Source organism: Oculina patagonica, chromosome 5, assembly GCF_052425735.1.
Source record: "Oculina patagonica isolate OP01 chromosome 5, crgOcupat, whole genome shotgun sequence".
Taxonomy (NCBI): Eukaryota; Metazoa; Cnidaria; class Anthozoa; order Scleractinia; family Oculinidae; genus Oculina; species Oculina patagonica.
This window is the reverse complement of record NC_135762.1, coordinates 11554267-11576462: the sequence shown is the minus strand read 5'-3', so window position 1 is coordinate 11576462 and position 22196 is coordinate 11554267. Positions and strand designations below refer to the sequence as shown.

Sequence of the window (22196 nt, the reverse complement as noted above, 5' to 3'; positions counted from 1 at the left end):
TTGCTTTTTGAACCTATTACTGGAATAAATGCCACATCATGATGCAACGTTTATTCGAGGGCGAATAAATGTGCAGCGTTTTAATCGAATATAAAATACGGTATATACCGTGTGTAACAAGCATTCCCACCAGTATCAGGAAGTTAAGATTATCCGGTATCCCCGCCCAACCACACTACTGAAACCAAATCAAATATGGCGCCTGCTGAAACCCGAAAAGACAAAACTCCTGAACACCCTGTAAAATCTTTGAGAAAGCTACGGCAACTTTCAGGCACCTCTGTTTCCGGCGTCCCGCGCTCCGACGTTCCATTATTCCAGCGGTAGTGACGTTACTGAACACCGGAGACTGGGCTCTAATGTAATCACTGTCATGGCGGCGTACATGTGATTTGTTGTTGAAGACGTTGTTGCTTTTTTATAAAGGTAAGAGAGTCTATTAGAATCCCTTTTATACCTACCTAAACTTAAGAATGCAAGTCACCTTTATGCATCCCACTGAACACGAATGAAGGCGTGAAATAATCACAGGCCAGTCGCTAGAGTTTTGACAGCCCCTGAATTTTAGCAGGATTTTAGACCTCCCTCGCTGGTCGCAGCCAGGCTAGTCTGTTTGTTCAAAGCAAAATGACGCGAGAGAAACAGCGAGAGAAGAGAGCAATCGAAGAGAAAAACGAGAAAATGGAGGGCTGTGAACATTTTGGTCAATCGCTGGTGGTTACGACCGCCTAATTAAAAGTTAACATCGTCTGACCAGTCAAAAATAGTTTATTAAACACTCTTTCATTAGGTAATAACGCATTATTACTCTAACTAATTCCTTTTACCTTTGTTTATTCTTCCATTGGAGCGACTAAGCTGAAAAAGCACAGTATAGCCTTATATAATTAATTCTTGTGCATACAATTTTGTAACTCCTCAAACTGGCTTTCATGTTTGAAGGATTATGTATACCGTAAATGATCTAATAAACCCCCACTCTCAAAAAAATGCCTCGTATCTAATAAAAGCCTCCCCTAAAGTACAAAGTTTGTATTAGACACCCCTCTCTAATAAACACCCCATGTCTAATAGATGCCCCCTTCAAGAATCATCTCAAAAACCAAGAAAATGCTCCATAGAGTAAAATCATGCAATTAAGTTAGTTTTTTGCTTGACTCGGGGACATCGAAGAGGCCAACATGGTTGAACCTGACATGACGATAAAAAAGTCGATATCAAACTATGAACAACATATCTAGGTTTTGCATTAGCGCAGACTAGATTAGTCTCCTACTCGCCAACTCTGTTATGTACCTTACTCAACCAGAAAACTACCCATCCTATTTGATTTGTTGATGTTGTTACTGTTAAATTGAAATAAACGCCTCTTTCAAATAAACGCCTCATATCTATTTAACGCCTCCCCAAGGACCCCAAAAATTTAATAGACGCCCCGAGTGTTTATTAGATCATTTACGGTACTCACTAACTCTGTTATGTATCTTACTCCACTAGAAAACTACCCAACCTATTTGTTTTATTGACTTTGTCACTGTTAAATTGAACTAAACGCCTCTCTCTAATAAACGCCTCATATCTATTTAACGCCTCCCCTAGGACCCCATTTACGGTACCCGCACTCAATCTAATGAATTTCAGAAGACATCCAATGATTAAATTTGATGTTGTTTGGTCATCGAACAAAATCAGACGACTATTTTTTTTGTGAGTTCTATTTCCGAACCAGATCATATGAGATCGAAATTAAGTGTTCGATTTAGTTGCATTAAGTTTGGAAATTGAACTTGTAGCTGAAATTCAAAATAAAGAAATTGGAACCTAATGAGTACGTAAGAAATTATTGTTTATTTCTTAAATGGTTTTGGAATAAGTTACTGGACACAGTATCGTATAATCTTTGTCTTTTATTTGATCATAAAGAATCAAAACATAATATTTGAGCAATCTAATATGTAGTAAGCCATAAAATAAAATTGTGTGCATGATCTAGTTATAAATACTCAAATCCAACCATTAAAAAACATATTACTCACTTCTGTGATTTTATTCAGGCAAAATATTCCCATATACATGTAGCAAGGTAAATAAAACCACTAATGACACATTTAAATCATAAATCATCAATAAGATTTCATCAATAAGATTTCAATTAGCCATGTTCAAAACGAGCAGGGGACTGGGTTCAAATATTCAATATCGATTACACTGTCGGGCCCGTCATCTGAAAGAGCATTCAAAAATTAGTAACTCAACCAAATTTGAGAGTTATTGGTTTAAACACATATGTATAGTTCACTTTTAGAAATTGCTAAAATGAAAGAGCTAAGTATGGATTGGAGGGACAGCTGTCCATCCAGCCATACTAAGCTCTCTTATTTTAACGATTTTTAAAAGAGTTCCATGCCTTTGCGTTTAAACCAATAACTCTCAAATTTGGTTGAGTTACTAATTTTTGGATGCTCTTTCAGATGACGGGCCCAGTTTTTCAGTGCAATGGATATTGAATATTCGTACCCAGTCCCCTACTCCTTTTGAACATGGCTAATTGAGTGTCATAAAACCAACGGTACTTGGAGCGTACCGTTGGAAATGGCAAAATTTGATTCAAGGTATTAATTTACAAAACTCATGAAACTCTTTCCGACGTTAACAACCTGGGTAACAAATGCCCAGCAAATGTTGAGATTCTCCAAATCTTGGGTCTAAAAATAAATATGGAAACATAACTTTAGATGGCTGGATTGATTGACGCATTTATAATCCCCGTGATAATCAAATGATGGAAAACCAAATATTCGATTTTGCTTGATTCAGATTATATTGTGACATGGCGTAAGTCACTCGCTTAGGTATCGCTCGTGACAGAACTAAATCGAGTCTCATCAGACTTTATCAATTGTTCAATTTGGTTTGATTTGCATTGATCTTTTGTGAGTTGGATTTTGTTCGATGATTGAACAACATTGAATTTAATCATTCGATTTACGTTCGATTGGGTTCGATTAAGTTCAAAAACCGAACGTACGATTTAATATGCCGGGTGTTTAGGGCTACAGGGAAGCCGTTTTGAAACCCCTCTGGATACATACTAATCAGCCTCAATTTGTCATGTTTTCTGATGCTCGTTTGAGCCAACAGTCAAAAATTTTATTATTACCATTCACTTTCACAATAATTAGTGAGGACACAGAAAACGATTTGAGACCGGCATGTTGAGATATTAAAAGTCAAACTTAAATATAATTTATTATAAAATGCTATAATTTCATCCCTGTGGGAGAAGAATGGCAAAATTCTTGTGATCCTACAACCAGTTCACATGGTGCAATTTTCTTCTTCTTATTAATTATTACTGGTATTTGAATGCAAATACAATACTTCTACTTGTAAAATCTTCCAAATGCAAAACTAAAATGCAAGTTACAGTCAAACTCCTTTAACCACAACCACCTGAAAGTTTTCAGCCAATCACTGCATGAGTTTGAATCAAAAGAATCATAGTTAATGTAGTAAGTTTTTTTGTGTATGGGTTCAAATTTGTTTTGCCATGTTTGAATAATCTTTTGTTGCTTATATGTTTTCGTTATTGTTGTTGACTTTAAGATTATTTCTGTCTGGGTTTCTTTCTACAGCCAGGTTCAAATGGCCAGTTTCAACTGGCTGCAGTTTCGTCTACACTATTGGATTGAAATAAAATAATCTGTACCTACAGGTAACAAAGCTGTTTTTGTGGCTGGCTTTATAGTTGTTTTGTCCCTGAGCTTGGATTAGTTTCAGGACCAGACTTTGAGTTGAGTGTAAATATATCTTGTTCAATAAAATAATTTTTGTCTTGCAGAGTTATTTTTTACACCCTGGGTTTAAGATTCGTTTTGTTGCTTGTTTGCATGCTGTTCAGGTCAATACAAATTTGAACAGTCAAAACAAGCAGTCAAAATTTATTATTTCTTCTTCTTGCTAACAATGGCACTACAACAACATGATTGATTTTAAACTTGTGCTGTGATTGGTTGAAAACTATTAAGTGGCCTTGGGATGAAGTAAGCTTTTATGTCGAAACGTCTCCTCATTATTTTATCCCTTCTGCACATAAATTCATCCGTGATTAGCGCAGATGCATTTAAAAATGCTAGCTTTTTCTCTACGACTAGATCTCGCCAGAGAGGTAAATCCTTTTTTTCTCGAAAACAGGGAACTTGACCTATTATATTTTTTTTGCTGTTTCGAACTGGGAAGTAACTTTCTTTCTGTAGAATAATTATGGCCCAATTCTCCGTGTAAAATAAGAAACGTGAATTTAGCAAGCATTGTGATACTATAGGGGATTTATTAGGTATAAAGAAGGTGCTAGTGCACCTAAACAAGCATGGACACCCCCCATTTTTTGGTTCTAAATTTAAGTTCCTATAACATAAACAATCAATAGGCAAAGTTTGACAAAAAACTTAGTGCAGGTTCTATTTCAGTAGAATTACCTTAAGAGCAAGTAACAATAACACTAAAATTAGAATGACACTGGATCACAAGCAGGGTCATGGACTTTAAACCTAGGATTCTGAGGAACAAATTCAGGTTTTACCCTTTCGAGAGATTAGCATAAATAATCATTTCTGTTGTAGTAATGTTATTCTCGATGGTTGGGCAAAACAGTCATAAACATATACTGTATACATGTAAATGAAGCTAAGTGCATGACCACTATTAACAGCAGGGATGGCGCAGTGGTGAGAGTGCTCGCCTCCCACCAATGTGGCCCGGGTTCGATTCCGACCTGGTGTCATATGTGGATTGAGTTTGTGTTGCTTCTCTTCCTTGCAGCGCTCAGAGGGTTTTTCTCCGGGTCTTCCGGTTTTCCTCCCACCACAAAAACCAACACTTCCAAATTCTAATTTGATCAGGAATACAAGGCCCCACAAGCTTATAGCTTTATCCTTACCGTGTCTAAATAAAGGTATCAGTTCACTCATTATTTAAAAACAGAACCATCTCGTAACATTGGACACGCATCCACCTACATAAACAGTGAGAGCAAATGTGATGCTAAATATCCTTTGTCTTTTCTTTACGAATAGAAAGAGGCATCTGACAAAAAAGGAAGTTTACTGAGCTAAAAACACGATGCATTGTAAGGATGTGGAGTGCATTGCGTCTTTATGCGAAGAAGGAAATGTTACTCAACAGGAAGTGACACAAGAGATGGCTTGCAAACAACACGAACAAACACACAGTGGAATGAAGCCATATTCATGCAAGCACTGTAACAAGTGCTTCAGCTATTCATCACATTGCAAAGCACATGAACGAACACATACAGGGGTAAAACCTTATGCATGCAATTATTGCAATAAGTGCTTCAACTACCCCTCAGATTGCAAGAAACATGAACGAACACATACAGGAGAGAAGCCGTATGCATGGAAGCATTGTAACAAGTGCTTTGGCCAATTATCAGTATGCAGGGTTCATGAACGAACACATACAGGAGTGAAGCCGTATATGTGCAAGCATTGTGATAAGTGCTTTAGTACTTCATTTAACTGCAAAAAACATGAACGAACACACACAGGAGTAAAGCCATATATTTGCAAGAAGTGCAATAAATGCTTTAGCGAATATTCAAGTTCCAAGAAACACGAACTAACGCATACGGGAGAAAAGCCGTATGCATGCAAGCATTGTAACAAGCGTTTTAATCAATTATCAAATTGCAAGAAACATCAAGCAAGACACCCAGAAGACAGCTCTTTGAAATACAAGCAGAGTGACAAGTAAATCCGAGAGTACATGCCATCGACCCTCTCCCCTCCCCTGGTGGAAATTTACAAAAGAAAAACGTTGGGAGGTGCCAAGAACAGTAATTCACTTTCTCAAAAAGTTGAATAAGTTGTCTTCACTGACTGAAGAAAATTGCAAGATTCCCTTGAACATCTGCTTTTCTACTGTAAGAACTTTTAACAAGCTCTCTTTTCTTGGATTTAGGAAACATACTACTTATGTAGAGACTGTAACACTAATTATTTTTAAAAATAGACGAGTAACCAGGGTAAGACATTGTAAAATATTAAGAAGCGATCTCTGGTTAAAAATATGATGAAAACTGTTTTGTTGTTATGGATAGAGCTGATTATAACGAGAAAATGGAAGCCTTACTCAGCGATCACCTGACCTACCAGCTGGTTCAGAAATCTCCATTCGCCAAAATCGAAAGAGAACTTAACCACATGCTACTAGATCTCAAGAAGAAAGATAAGATTGGCGAGTCGACTTATCGAAAACTACGATCCACTGACGCTGTTCCACCCGCCATACGAGGTTCTATTAAACATCACAAACCAGGTTATCCTCTTCGACCTATTGTCTCCTGTATTGGTTCTGCTCTCTACAACACATCCAAATTTCTCACCGACATCCTAGCACCCATCCAGAACTGCAACGGTTATTCTGTCTCCAACTCAATTGAATTTGTTGACCAAGTCGCCAATCTAGAAATTACTGATGACGAATACATGGTTTCTTTTGATGTCGTCTCACTCTTTACTGCCATCCCTGTTAAGAAAGCCTGTGAATACATCCGAGAAAAACTCAATGAAGATACCAACTTACACCTAAGAACCAGCCTCACTACTGATGATATTGTTTCCCTTCTGGATTTCACTCTTTCGAACAACTTCGTTTACAATGATTCCATCTACAAACAGATCCATGGTTGCGCAATGGGAAGCCCTGTCAGTCCTGTTGTTGCAAATCTCTGCATGGAGATTATCGAAGAATCAGCGATCACTGCCTCCTCGACACCTCCAAAAATTTGGAAGCGTTACGTCGACGATAGTTTTGTCATTATAAAGAAACACTCTGTCGCATCCTTTCATGACACTCTTAACTCAATTGACCCAAAAATAGCCTTCACCATTGAACATGAGAGTAACGGACAGATACCCTTCTTAGACACTTTGGTATCCAGGAGCAATGGCGTCATAACTATCGATGTTTACAGGAAATCTACTCACACAGACCGATATTTGGATTTTTATTCACACCACGAAAAGAAACACAAACTGAGTAATGCCTCTACTCTCCTGAATCGTGCTTCTAACCTACCAAGTACCCCTTGAGGGAAAAGCGAAAGAATTAAGTCACGTCACTGATGCTCTGAAATCGAACACTACCCACAATCGGTCATATCTAACATTCTGAAGAAGAAACCACCTCTGGCAATCACACCATCTTCAGAAGAATTGGTAGGAATGAGTTTTCAGATGGGCTGATACTTCAGACTCACATTGTGGCCATGCGGTTTTACCTTACATCAAAGGCCTAACTGAACCTCTCTCGAGGCTTCTAAGAAACAATGGAATCCAAACCACAAGCAGACCGCTTAAAACATTACAACAAGAGTTTGTTTCCCAGAAAGCAAGACCTCGGGCGGAACTACAAACAAATGTCGTCTACAAGATACCATGCGCCGATTGCCCGTGGAGTTACATCGGCGAGACGGGAAGATGTTTAAAAACAAGAAAAAAAGAACATTAGAAACACAAAAACCTTTAAAAAAGGTTCTAACATCGCCTCACATGCCTGGTTGAATGACCATTCCATCGACTTTGACAGTGCACGTGTGATTGATAAAGGAAATTTCCGCGTTAGAAAAACTTTGGAATCCTGGCACACAGCAATTACGAACCATGCTGACAATAATGCGAAACAATTACCAAGACAATATTCAATTTTATTTTGAACCTTTCATTAGCATTTTTACCCGCACACAAACATTTTTATTGTCTTTATTATAATTTTGTTTTTTCACACTTTTTATGGTATATATTTTAACGTTCGCGCTTTTTATTCATTACTTGTCAAAGACTACAGACTGGTAGTCGAAAGCTCGTTTTCATCATATTTTTAACCAGAGATCGCTTTTTAATATTTTACTAATTATTTTGTTTGGCAAGTTTAGAGAAAGTGAAGATAATGTTATTAAATCAACTCCAATAATGCAAATTAAACAGTATGGAACCGTTACTAAACGTTTTTGTAGCCAAGGTTAAATTAGTCTATGACATCATAGAGCGACAAAGATGACTAAACATTACAACAAAATAGGAAACTCTCAACTTTTATTCGTGCTTAATCCAAATTTCTATCCTTTTTTCCAAACCCCTCCATTATTGCTATTTTACTTAATTTTATTTTTTGTCTTACTCACTTACTTACTTACTTACTTACTTACTTACTTGCTTGCTTGCTTGCTTGCTTGCTTGCTTGCTTGCTTACTCACTTACTGACTGACTTAATTAATTAATTTTGTTTGATAATTTATTTATTAAACTTATCACTTATTTATTTATTTATCTGCATAATTCCTTGTCTTTTTTGTATATATTTCTGATGTGATAAAGTATTAACATTTGAGTTAATTTTCCAAAAAAATACCTCTTAACCATCGTGGAGGGGCTATGTGTTGAGTGAATGAATGGGCCATCGAATTAAGGCGAGTTTGCACGAGCAATTTTTATGTGGCAATTTTTATGAGACGACTAATACTTGCTTGTGTAGCAGGACAGATTGAGTAGGATGACAGAGCCAAAAGTCTTCGGTTAACAGCGTTTAATTCTGGGTTGTTCTTCTGCTACAAGTTCTCGCTTTAGCGTATTTGAGAGTGTCCAGAGTCATTCGTCGTGTGTTGTTTCTGATTACATCTCTGGTTATGACTCTGATTGTTACTGATTATGAATCCTCGAGAGCTACAAGGCAGCTCTATTTAAAGGAAAATACTAAAATTAATTACTTTTCACAAGTTTCCGTGCTATTCATATACGAAAGTTAGGTGTTTTTAGATGTTCCAACTTCCGAGAACAAAGAAAACCGAAATGATGTAATGTTTTCTTTGTTTGTGAAACTTTTTGCAAAGTAAGAAATATCTTAGGAACTAAAACTCCTTACAGAAAAACAATCGGCTAGATCGAAAGCTAGTATCTCAACGAAGCTAGTGTTGTTAAAATATTTTAGTTTACTAACGAAAATCTATGTAAAATTCAGCAAAAAGCAAATCACCTGCGAATAAGAAAACTCGAAGGTGTAAACTCTTGCGAGCGAATTTAGTTTTTAATGAGAACTGTAGAACTTATCAATATGCGAGGTTGAGCTGTAAAAGTGCGAACGATTCCGCAACTTAATCAAATAGTTCGTTTCGGCAATATTAGTTATCTTGCATTATCCGGTAGCTGAAAACACCTCTTGCGGAAACCAATAAGTTTTACAATAAGCTACAATAGAAAGCAGATTTTAAGCTTGATAAATATCTTTTCTAAAGTGTTCGTGTTTCCTAAGTCTTAAAGTTTACAGTAGCGGTTAACCGAAATTATTTTTAAAGTTACAAGGATTCCTTTTACAAGCTAAATATGAGTAACCATTCAGTGGCTACGGAAAAGTAGATAAAGCTGAAAGATAATCTTAAAGTAATCCGCAACGTGAGTTCTCACTTAGGAAACGCGAGTTCACATTTAACTTATAATTGAAATTCTTGTTTTCCGCAGATGAACAAATAATCTTAACGCTCGAGCGCGTATTAAGAAATATATTTTTAAAATAATCCCAAAATATGCTCCTACACTTGTGTAGATGTGAAATATATTTTGGTTGACCAGCTGGTGTGTTAGCTTTTAGCGTGTAGTTCTTGGTTTTCAATCAGATATGAAAATTTATGCCGATTAAACTAAACAGTTCTGATCTAACAGAGCGCAAGTGACGTATTTTTTAGTCCATTTTAGGAATCACGTATTTTCTGGAGTATTCACATTATTAAAGAAATAAGCTTTCACTGATTTGTTTATTTGTCTCACATTTACATTTCAATAGCCTAGTACTGAAACTTCATCTCTCAAACTAGTTCATACTGCGAGATATAATCCATCTTAAATTTCCACAAACGCATTCACCCTAAAAAAAAAATACACAGGTTACGCTTTTTAGGCCGTCCCCCCTTCTTTAGTCTCCGTTTACCGTCGTCCGACCAACCTAAAATGTGGGTTTTCCAAAAAAAAAGTTGTGATTTAGCAATATCAAAGACTTGCCATCCCAGCGGTTGCTATAAAGTCATGGATGCTTGCAGATCGAAACAGAGTGTTGGTGGTTCATCTGTTTTCGCATTTCTCGGCTGTGTTTAACCACTACAGATTTGAGCTGTAGTCCCTTGTCACACACTAGCGTTTCTCAAAACACGCGTCACGCAATCCCTGAACTTCAGACTAACTGCAAAATACGTACTACCCTATAAAACGCGCATTTAGTAATAAAGCACGACCTACGAGCATTAAAGTAACTATCAAATATACCCTAGACTTAAGTAACCCATAAAACGGAGCCCCACTTCGTGACCTGCTGCCTTATACTCCGTGATTTATACTGACCGACCAAAACAAAAAAACCCCATATCATTGCATTCAAACCAAAACCAATTTAACCTTCTAAAAAACAAACCGTTTAGTGCACTTTAGTGGGTCTTTGTGGTTTTGACATTAAGCATTTAGCTACACCCCTACACAAGACCGAACCCACACCTGGGGCCCCAGGGGAGTACTCCGGCTTGTAAATGACGGGGATGATCGAATGGAGGCAAAACTCAGGACCCATGATCATAAACATAAATACGCCAAGGCACTTTTGTTCGTTTTTAATACCCCCCAAAAAAATCCCCTATATTAATCAAGTCACCCCAAAAAATACTTGCCAAATTTTCCAACCCAAAAAATCCTAGAATCGAAAATCTCAAACCCAAAAAAATCCTTCGATCATCCCCGTCATTCACAAGCCGGAGTACCCCCCCCCCCCCCCCTTGGGCCTGGGGCACAGGTAAGCGTACGTGATCCAGCGCCGTCATACTATCTGTTTACAGCAACTCAACCCATGACATAAACCAGCCCAACAGGACAATCACCCAGTTTCAACCCAAGTCACCCCATCAACTAGAAAAAATAACTCCTGCACGCTCAACGTGCCTATGTTTACATTTTCCCAGAGTTCAACGACCTACCGCTGACTGAAGAGGAGGTGAACTTTGGGCTCGGTCAAACGCAAAAACTGACGTCACTTCCTGTTTTCGACGCCTCGAACTCTCTAACAATTTGACTCGAAAGTTTGCAAGAATTTTATAGGAAATTGTTGAAGAAATAGCACGGTGAAAGAAAAATTTCAAGCTGAAAACTCAGTGGGGATCAATTATCATATTTACAATGCATAAACAGCGTATACACTACGTGGAACTCGAGATTGCTGTCATGGCGGCCAAGATGTGATTTGTTGTCGAAGACTTCGTCGCTGCTTTATAACTTCTGTCACTGTGTAAAGTTAAGAGAGTCTTTTTAGAACTATCCTTTTCATATCTAGGTAAGTTTTAAAATACGAGGTTACCTTTATGTATCTTACTGAATTAGAATACACAACTTGAAATAATTACAGGTCTTTCGCCAGTAGGGATGATGAAATTTTGGCTCGATCATAAACATTATCCCTTCTCAACTGTTGTACAATCTTAGACCCACAGAAGTCTTGACACAGACAATGTTTGGTCTCTTGTTTTCATTTTCATCCCTCCCTTTACTTCTCCAAAAATCACCGGTCGCAAGATGTTTTATGTAGTAAAATGGAAAGGTTTCAAATTCAATTTAAATTGTTTGTAAAAGTTTTGTTGTTTTCTGATCGATGGAACCGCAGTATGACAGTTTACTTGAAGTCCAACTATACAAACCTTTTGACAGGCAAATTAAAATGTTTTCTTCTGCTAGTTCACCGGATACTTTACTTAAGTTGATTCTATTTTATGTGCTGTCACTACTTTTTGGGTCATGTCGCTTGTCCCCTGGCAGGGCCTCTCACTAGTGTTGCTCATTCACCAAAAATAATCTGGCAGGAAAGTGTGCAATTTAATTTCAGTAGAATCTTAGCCTGCCTATAATTCTTGGTTTTCACACAACGTCATCAAAATTCTAAAATCCAGAATCGTAAGCCCCCTGAATCTTTAGTTCACTGCCTATTAGACGTCCAAAATATATATAATATTGAAAGCTTTCATTAAGATATAACAATTTTAATTTCGGAGTTTCATGCCACACAACATCATAATGGCCGCTTGAAGGCTGTCAGATACATTTGTACGCCTACGAAAAATGCCTCATCCTGTTATTTTTAACAATCTAAGCAGCTGAGGTTTTACGAGAAGTGTTAATGAGAATGTTTACATATCCATGAAGGTGAACTGACTGCTTTTTATAGCAGAAATAAATTTCAGATGTTTTCATTGATTTCCGGTGGCGGCATCTTGGTGCCCCTTACACGAACTCAACATGGCGTTTCAGTATATAGAGAGCACAGTATAGCTATACTGTGCTCTCTATAAATTTGTGTGGAACCTTTTGACGGATAACTCAAGAATGGAATACCATAGTGACCCAAGACTTGGAAACAATTTTCTACAACCTGTATTATTCTTGATTTTTGTGACTTGATAGCGTTGGATTTACTTTTTAGTAGCTTGGACAGGAGCATTACTAGTGTGACAGTGAAAACCAGCAATACAGCCACCTCTCATTCACCTCCGCTACTATGTGCGAAATGGGTTTTGCACATAGTAGCGGGAGCAAACAAGAGGTGGCTGTGTATTTGCAGGCTTAAGTACCACTGTATAATCTCAATTTTTTTAAAGTCCAGAGGAAGAAGAATTGCTCAGAGTATTTGGAGGTTTAAAAGAAATCAGGATTAAAATTGCAGCGAAGTACTATTCAGGGAAGCAAAATTAGTTCAAGAGAATTAAAAAGCTTCTGAAAACCAAGAGTTTCAGAAATCGAGATTCTACTGTACAGGGTTATTGTACAGTGTGTATGTCAGGAAAATGTTTTCCATTGAGTTTTTTAAAAGCAAGCTTTTCTTAAAATTCTAACCTTCTAAAGCATAATGCACTGTCTGAGGTGCAGGCAAACCTAACATGTAGGGACATAAAAATGATACAATAATTATGCAATCAATAACGATTATTATAATTACCAAATGACTATATGTATCAGACAAATCTTAGAGAGCCCAATCCCCCCCCCCCCCCCCCTTCCTGCCCTGGCAAACCCCAGGCATTTTCTTTGGGGCTAGCTCTTTAGTGTGGGCATGTCTGTCGGGCATTTGACTATCAATGCAGCTTTACACCGGTATCGCGGAGGTCACGGTCACTGCGACGATCATTTATCACTCTCATATACATCCGCAGTTCATATATGAATCATTTCATATACATTACATCAATACAACTTTGGTCGGCAACCCAAGCTTATGGCTTTTGTCATGCATTGTGTCACCATGGATGCTTGGGTCGCCAGGGGGGTACTTGCAGTATAATCCGACGGAGCTTCAAATTGCGAACCCCAAAAAAATATATGAGCCTGAAATTTTACACCCAAAAAAATACCTCGCATCAAAATTTTCTACCCCAAAAAGTACAAGACCTAGCACCTCGATACTGATTTATTCAATCAAACAGACTTTAAGACCTAAAAAAATACATGACAGATCTTTTGATCTAAAAAAATACCAAGGGTGTACATTTTTGACCTAAAATAATATGTCGGACCTCCCTCACTGCAAGTACCCCCCTGGGCTTGGGTCACTCACTACTTACATTCAAACGCAGCATTGTAAGTGTAATATTATTTCTCTTGCCAGGTAGGTCTGCATTTTGTCAGTAGGGAATACATGTATATACATACACAAATGTATTACTAGAGCTAGGAAGAGCAATTACATTGTAATCTGTCCTTTTTCTTTTTAAACATGACAGGGTGGGGAATTTGATGCTCTGTGAAGGCCATACCAGTGAGGCATCTGTTCATGTAAACTACCAGCAAAGTGGAAAATTTGACCAAAATTTGGATTTGGACACCTTTGGATTTGACTGATATATTACCTAGAAATCTTTAAACATTTACCAGCGTCAAAAGGTATGGTTGCATTGTTAATATCAGAGAACCACAATTTGAAGACTACATAATTTTAGAAGGACTGTATTGAGTGTGGTTATTGTTTTAAATCCAGTTTAGATCTTAGGGACGAGGGGGAGGGCTGGTGCAAATGAAGGGAGGCTGTGTTCAAACTCCCCGACCCTCCCCTTTTACAGGGGTTTCAATGAGTTTTAAAGTAGGAAGGCATCAAAAAGAGAGTAGGCAGACAGAAAAGAACACAATGAAGCAAACTTCCTTATGTTCAATTTGAAAGTAGGTGGGTACCGTGGGTACTGACTCTTGTGTATCCTGGTACTGGTACCTGGGTCCCGCCTTCTAATGAGAACTTTGCTTTTATGAAGCAATTGTTTTGCTGACCCTTCCCCCTCTTACCCACTCACCTCCTTTAATCTCCCTCAAATTTATTTCTCCCTTATTTGCACCAGATGTCCCTCCCCAACCTAAAATATTGACTGGTCTCTTAGCTTTGTCAAACACTGACAGGGAGGTGCGATAAATGGTGCACTATTTCTGTTGTCTTTCTCACTAGTTGCCAGAACTGTGCACAAGGCAAAATGTAATGAAACGTAAAGAAGAATTTAAAAAGGAAGTACAAGTCAAATATTTGAATTCCTTTTGCCTTTTGCTTGCTTGCACAGGATTACAATCACAATCAGATCACAGGGTACCCACTATATTAGTCACACATAACTTATTTCTCGCTTGTCAAATGCTAAATAATATCTAAGGTCCCCTTCATGCCATCCCAAAGGTTAATAAACTGTATTAATTTTTATTTAAAGTATATAGTGCTGTTGATCTAAAACACTGAACAATGCAATGTACAATTAAAACAACCGACATTTAAAATAGAATGGTTAATCCTAAAGAGCATAATCTTGTCACTTGTTTTCGGTTTGCTGCATGGTTAACCATAGTGAAATGTGCCTTTTTCCCATTACTGTCTTGAATCATAGTTAGTACAGGTCACCTCTACTAACTATGCTTGAATTTCCCCCAAACAATTGGCTTACAAAAGGAAACCTGTAGCTAGCAGAAACATAAAAGAGAATGTTGTCGCTATCTTTTCATAACAATGTTTTATGTTGGTAACAAATCTTACAAAGTACAAAAAGAGCAAAAAGCAATTCGGGAAACTGCAATATGTTTATATTGGATGTGAAATTTGTGATGCAACGCTTTAGATTTACTTGTAAAATTCATTAAATATTCATGCGGGTGCAAACCAATCTCAGTACCATATTCAGATCACATGTACACAACTGAAAACCTCAATACAAACAAAACTCAATACAAACTCCTGCTCAGCTTTTTAGTTTTCATTAACTTTTGATACAGATCTGTACTGATTCGCATGACAATAATTTGCATTGTATTGTTTTCATTTCACAAGTAGAATAAAATATTCGCGTCCGATCTGTATGGGCGTTTACAATGGCTCACCTATCGGCTCGCCATTGTAAACGCTTATACAGATCTCCCCCTCATATTTTATCTACTGCAAAGATCTGTAAAAAAAAAAGTAAAAGTAAAATGCAAATTAGCTGATGTCAAAGGCGTAGAATCCTATGATATAATAGGCCATTTCCGAGTTACTCTTTGCCTCTGTTTCAAAACGAGTCTAAGTGCGAAACCATTGAAATGAAAATGAGTTTGATTTGCATTAAAACGGACCTGTAGGTGAAACTCATTTTCATATGAATGGTTTCACTCGTAGACTCGTTTTCAAGCAGAAGCAAAGGGTAACTCGGAAATGGCCTATTTAAAGCCTTTTGCAATTTTGTTCCGACCACTGATATAATCAGTAGAACATAAAACATTTGTATATATTATTTTCTCAACGGAATGCTTAATAGATCCGCAGTTTAATCCTGAGAATTTTTTTTATGAACTTTATAGTTAAGACTGAGCAACAATAAATGATTACAGGCGAGTTAGAGTTAAAGTAGGGCATAAACATTTTTGTAGTACAGCTAGATAACATACAGTGGGATACTGAAAAAGGCAAAACGGTCAAAAACAGATGTCTCTCAGTTGACTGTTCTCGATATGAGCACCATCTAGTTAATATTGGTCACTGTAATAAGAGTGAATTTACACAATTTCATAACCTATCTCTACCCTGATATACGCATTCAGTTCAGTCCACTCCCCTTCTCTACACTCACCATACAAACACACAAACATGATGATGGGATGATGATGATGATGATGATAGAACCTCAAATTACAGACATCTACCTAGATTTCGACGTAGAATCGTTTAAGAGCGAACCTGATGTCAAATCAAATTCCCCTTGTCATTTCTTTAGGAAGACGCAGGAGCATGTAATTACCTGGACAGCAAAGCTCTCTGAACTATCAACAAGATGGCTCGTGTGGGTGTCGAGTGCAACACGCCTGCTAGGGAAGAAGAAAATGTTCGTCAGGATGAAGTGATAGGAAAGATGACATATAAGTGCAAGTATTGTGGTGTGTTATTTAACAACTTTTCAGCTTGTATACAGCATGAACAAACACACAATGGAATGAAGCCATATACATGCAAGCATTGCAGTAAGTGCTTTAGTAAGTCATCAAATCGCAAGAAACATGAACAAACACATGCAAGAGTGAAGCCATATTCATGCAAGCATTGTAACAAGTGCTTTAGAAAATCATCATCCTGCAAGACACATGAACGAACGCATACAAGAGTGAAACCGCAAACATGCAAGATGCCATGTATGGCTGTCGAGTGTAACACACCTAATAGAGAAGAAGGAAATAGTTGTGGGCAAGAAGTGACAGGAGAGATGGCACATGAGTGCAAGTATTGCGGCCAGTTCTTTTGCAACTTTCTAGCTTATGTGCTGCATGAACGAACACACGCTGGAATGAAGCGGTATACATGCAAGCATTGTAGTAAGTGCTTTAAAAGTCCATCAGCTCTCAACAAACATGAACGAACACATTCAGGAGTGAAACCGTATGAATGCAAGCATTGTAAAAAGCGCTATAAACACCTTTCATCCTGCAAACAACACGAACAAAGGCACGCCGTGGACAGTTCTTCAAATTCCAAGCAGAATGATAAACATGTTTCTAAATCTAAAAGACACCTTAATGAGCAAACAACAAGAGTGAAACCGCATTCATGGAAGACGCCACGTATGGTTGTCGAGTGGAACACGCCTGATAGTGGACAAGAAGTGACAGGAGAGATGGCATATCAGTGCAAGTATTGTGGTCGGGTCTTTAGCAACTTTTCAGCTTGTGTGCAGCACGAAGAAACACACAATAAAATGAAGCCGTATGCATGCAAGCATTGTAGTAAGTGCTTTAAAAGTCCATCAGCTCTAAACAAACATGAACGAACACATTCAGGAGTAAAGCCATATGAATGCAAGCATTGTAGCAAGTGCTTTAAAAGTCCATCAGCTCTCAACAATCATGAACGAACACATTCAGGAGTGAAACCGTATGAATGCAAGCATTGTAAAAAGCGCTATAAACACCTTTTATCCTGCAAACAACACGAACAAAGGCACGCCGTGGACAGTTCTTTAAATTCCAAGCAAAATGAAAAACCTGTTTCTAAATCTAAAAGACACCTTAATGAGCAAACAATAAGAGTGAAACCGCATTCATGGAAGACGCCACGTATGGTTGTCGAGTGTAACACGCCTGATAGTGGACAAGAAGTGACAGGAGAGATGGCATATCAGTGCAAGTATTGTGGTCGGTTCTTTAGCAACTTTTCAGCTTGTATACAGCACGAAGAAACACACAATAAAATGAAGCCGTATGCATGCAAGCATTGCAGTAAGTGCTTTAGTAAGTCATCAAATCGCAACAAACATGAACGAACACATTCAGGAGTAAAGCCGTATGAATGCAAGCACTGTAAAAAGCGCTATAAACACCTTTTATACTGCAAACAACACGAACAAAGGCACGCCGAAGACAGTTCTTTAAACTGCAGGCGGAATGATAAACATGTTTCTAATTCGGAAAGACACCTTAATGAACAAACAACAACTCAAATCGAAACGTCGTGTATGTTTGTTTCTACGACTGAAGAAAATTTAGGCCAAGTTGAAAGCCTCACCTGTTGGATTTGTCAGGAGGAATTTAGCAGTAAGGCATGTATCATCCAACATTACGATGATCATATGAGAAAAGCAGTGCTTACGTAAACGTTATTCTAAGCTTTATTGGTCGTGTTTGCTAGTCATTTGATTGTTTTTGGTGTTGATGTTACATTTACTACATCGTTACTCGCTCCGTTAAGGTGTCGAAATTTTTTAATTTCATTAAAGTAAACACCCATGTGTATGTAGGGGAATTGGTTTTTATCTTTCACCTTCAGGGGCAGATCATAGCTCCAGAGAACATAAGTCTTACGTGTTTTCTTCCTGGAGTTAATTTTCACCATAAACATGCACTTTATGATAAACGGCTTGTTACTTTACTGGGGACGAGTCAGTATTAGGAGAGGATACCCAAACCACTAAAGGATTTAGGTATCGCAGTCTTTACTGAACGGACGTCTCGATTTATCATTTCACTTAACCCTGTTGCTCATAATAATAAAAAAGTCATTAGTTCACATGAAATAAATGAGCATTAATGAAAACCAAAAACGCTTTGATTGAAAATACTTGGATTGCGATAAATTTCATACAGGAGGGAAAAGAGTCGGATTTCACAACTTGGTGACCTGCATATTGCTTGACAAAAAATTATTGCGTGACAGCCCTTTCTCAGTTGGTGATCATGTTCGCATAAAACTGATTTACAATATTTATGCGACAAACAATTAGAACGCGCCACCCTGGAACGCGCATTTTGTGTTAAAATTTCACCTGCATTGTAAGAGCATGTGCACGTCCGCACAAGGAACTTCGACGCGTGTTTCGAGTTAAAAGCGCGAATTGACGACGACGGTTTGTTTTACATTGTGACTACTTTCAGACGTATTTTAAGCTATGAACGATTAAATGTTGTTTAGTCAAAGCTTCGTTATAAAGATACAAATGTTTTTTGAGCAGAATTGTGGATAACTTCACTTGACCCAGTCTGTTGTATTCTGCGCTGTCAGTGCTTTTGGTATCGCTTCTGGGATGCCAAAATCACTAAGGAATTTCATAATGATAACAACTTTATTGCCTTACTCTATTGGCTTTATTTTGGCACAGTGATACCAAAATCACTGTGACACCGGAACACCCAAAACAGTAAAACGGTTACCTTCTTCAAGCTGCCCCGTTTCCAGTAAACTTGCCCACAAGTTGCGCTTACAGAGCGAGACCCCCAGGGGGTACTCTATATTTTTGGGTGGGGGTGTGCCGCTATACCCACACAATGGTCAAACGCACAGTTCCCGCCTAAAGGCCCGTTTACACAGGCGACTTTTATCTCACAATTCAATGCAACTTTTGTCGCACCGAAGTTGCAACTTCATATTCGCGCATGTAAACTAGAAATCGCAGGAGATTCGAACCTGTTGGAAACTTAATGCAACCTCGGCGCCACAAAAAATACATTGAATTGCACGACAAAAATCGATTGCACCCAGGAATTCAGGAAAACAATAATTGTTAAGTCGAAGTCCTGTTCCATACATTTTTTGGCCGGGCTGAAGTAGAGGACACCTAAACTTCGAGCTAGGATTCGAGTTAGGATCCGAGCTAGGATTCGAGCTAGGATCCGAGCTAGCGCTCCGGTTAGCCTAAATAGCGTTCGGTTAGCCTAACTAGCACTCCGGTTAGCCTAAGTAGCTTGGGTTGCTTGCGGTTAGCTTTTATAATAAGGTTAGGGTTAGGGTTTACTTAGGGTCCTAGCTCGGATCCTGGTCGAATCCTGCATGGCTCGTATCCTGGCTTTATTATTAGTTTATCTCGCTGAAGAATATCGTACGTTAAACCGTGGACTTCGTTATATAGAGGTTCGTTAAATCGAGGTTCAACTGTAGTAGAGTGCGGAATTTGTGAATTTAACATTTAACATTGAGGTTTTCTATATTGACTTTGTCAAGCCGGGGAATGATCAAAGTCACCATTTAATTGTTCTACGAACACAAGAACATTTGAGCATGTTTAGAAGAAGCGATAGTAAACTCGCTGTCTGTCACGGTCATCGCATGCAGCACTTACCATACGATTTACTTATAACGCATTAGTTATTATCAGCAAGCCAATCATAAATTCAACGTGAACAAAAACGAACTAACAAATACCTATAGTACCCGAAAAAAGTTAAATACAAGTTTTGTGCAAAAGACAAACCTATATAAGCGGTCAGTTTTCTAATTTACGTAAAGCCATTGTCGCTAGTTAGTGAACAAACTGAAGCTGTAGAATAAACTTAGTAATAGAATAAACTAAGCTATAGAATAAACTGAGGGAGGGCCTCCCATATAAAAGCGACGGATGCTCGTCGGAAAATTAAATGTAAATGTATGAACGACTTGCGTACAAGTTTACGCAAGTCGTTCATACATTGTCTCTAAATTTTTTCATGCACGTAAACGCACGTAAAAAATTACGCGTCAGTGGAAATCCAGCATAAGTGAGACCAAAATCTTTAATTTATATCCCTGAGCAAAACGACAACTGTCCCCGTCCCTTTCATATAAGAGACACTCACCCCGGGCATAAAGTTTCTACTTGAATTAAATAAAATTAAATCGTATAACCTTAGTTTAGCCTTAATCCTAGAAAAATATAATCAAACTACTCAGTGTAAAAAATTCTGGAAAATAATCTCACTTGTAAGAAGTCTCTTCCACTGTACCGTAAATGATCTAATAAACGCTTGGGGAGTCCATTACATTTTAGGGGTCCTAGGAGAGGCGGTAAATAGATATGAGACATTTATTTCACTTTAACTGTAACAACGTCAAGGAACAAAGAAGACGCGTAGTTTGCTCGCGGAGTAAGATAGAAAACAGAGTTTGTGAGTAGGAGACTAATCTATTTCAGTCTGCGCTTATGCAAAGCCTAGAGATGTCGTTCATAGTTCGATATCGATATCTTCATTGTCAATAATGTTGGCATCGTTGGCCTCTTCGATGCCCGAGTCAAGCAAGAAACTAAATAAATTGCGTGATTTTACTCTATGAAGCGTTGCCTGGGTTTTTGAGGCGATTTAATACAAACTTAACACCTTAGAGGGGGCGTTTATTAGATACGAGGCGTTTATTTGAGAGTGGGCGTTTATTAGATCATTTACGGTATGTAATGTTGCCTTACAAACTAAGAACTCAGTATACGTTTTTAAAAACACCTGGAAAATTCTCGCGCGCTCATGAGTGGAAATTTATGGTCGATCGATGAGAGTATAGACCATGAAAAAGACGTAACCTGTAACGCAACTCTGATTGGTTGTTCCTCGGTGAGACTAGTACAAGATCGGTGACAACCAATCTAATCAGAGCGCAGTTCGTCACTAGTGTGGAATGTTTAGGGTCTTATCTTTCCAGTTGGTAAAATATGTTTGTAGAAAATAACAAAGATTCATTTGTATCTGATGTACTGATCAGGCCAATCATGTGCAGGCTGCAGAGCTACGTCAGTAGGGAATTATTCGGATCCAATCTCATTCATCTTACGAGTTGGGGGAGAATTGAGCCGTAAAGAGAGAAGTTCATTGCGATAAGCAAGGAAGAAATATCCTTAGTTCATTTACAAACCACATAACAACCATACAAATCACTTTAAAAGTCATTGATTATTACCAAGTTAAATATTACTCCAACCGAACAATGATATTTACGTTATTTGAAACAACATAACATCAGTTCAATACTTCTTTGATATAAATGGCAAAGCGATACAAACGGTCACCTACCAATTCTTAAATTAAATGTGACCACTTTAAATACAGCTAACTCTTTAAAATATCATCTTTGTTAAATACGGGACATTAAGGTAATATTATAATGTAATATTACATAGTACATAATACATAAAGGTAATATTTAAGGTAATTCCAAAAAAGCAAACTGACAACTATGTCAAATATCGCCTGAAGAAATAACACTCATTCTTCGCTGGTAATGTTTCTCAGCTTCCTAATTAATTAAGGTCATAGCCCCTAAATAGAACTGAACATAGATTTTCAACCAAACTTTGCTTACTGGTTGATTACCTCACGGGAAATTAAATTCTGAAATAAAAAAGTGGGGTCACCATATTCGTTATCGAGCAGAAA

General features: G+C 37.9%; 2 protein-coding genes and 1 long non-coding RNA gene across 5 annotated transcripts; all 3 read left to right on the top strand.

Annotated features, from left to right (window-relative positions):
* The first annotated feature begins 354 nt into the window (after positions 1-354).
* On the top strand, positions 355-6019 carry LOC144655566 (uncharacterized). The gene is made up of 3 exons (XR_013571144.1): positions 355-426; positions 3716-3800; positions 5080-6019. It is a non-coding gene; the product is annotated as an uncharacterized LOC144655566 (long non-coding RNA).
* A 94-nt stretch (positions 6020-6113) lies between these two features.
* Positions 6114-7115, top strand: LOC144655001 (uncharacterized). Its single transcript, XM_078515223.1, has one exon. It carries the CDS (start codon positions 6114-6116, stop codon positions 7113-7115), a length of 1002 nt encoding a protein of 333 aa, XP_078371349.1.
* Positions 7116-11111: 3996 nt separating this feature from the next.
* Positions 11112-19042, top strand: LOC144655494 (uncharacterized). Of its 3 annotated transcripts, XM_078515738.1 has the most exons (4): positions 11112-11385; positions 13820-13897; positions 13948-13979; positions 16313-19042. In XM_078515738.1, the coding sequence occupies exon 4, from the start codon at positions 16370-16372 to the stop codon at positions 18176-18178; it is 1809 nt and encodes a 602-aa protein (XP_078371864.1). In that variant the 5' UTR covers positions 11112-11385; positions 13820-13897; positions 13948-13979; positions 16313-16369; the 3' UTR covers positions 18179-19042. The 3 variants fall into 3 exon arrangements, with proteins under 3 accessions (XP_078371864.1, XP_078371866.1, XP_078371865.1); XM_078515740.1 differs by lacking the exons at positions 13820-13897; positions 13948-13979 and having other exon boundaries at positions 11112-11340; XM_078515739.1 differs by lacking the exons at positions 13820-13897; positions 13948-13979.
* The last annotated feature ends 3154 nt before the right edge of the window (positions 19043-22196 follow it).

What these genes read in the sequence shown, in the direction of transcription:
- LOC144655001 (XM_078515223.1), top strand. Translation starts at nt 6,114, where the DNA reads ATGGATAGAGCTGATTATAACGAGAAAATGGAAGCCTTACTCAGCGAT.
- LOC144655494 (XM_078515740.1), top strand. Translation starts at nt 16,370, where the DNA reads ATGGCTCGTGTGGGTGTCGAGTGCAACACGCCTGCTAGGGAAGAAGAA.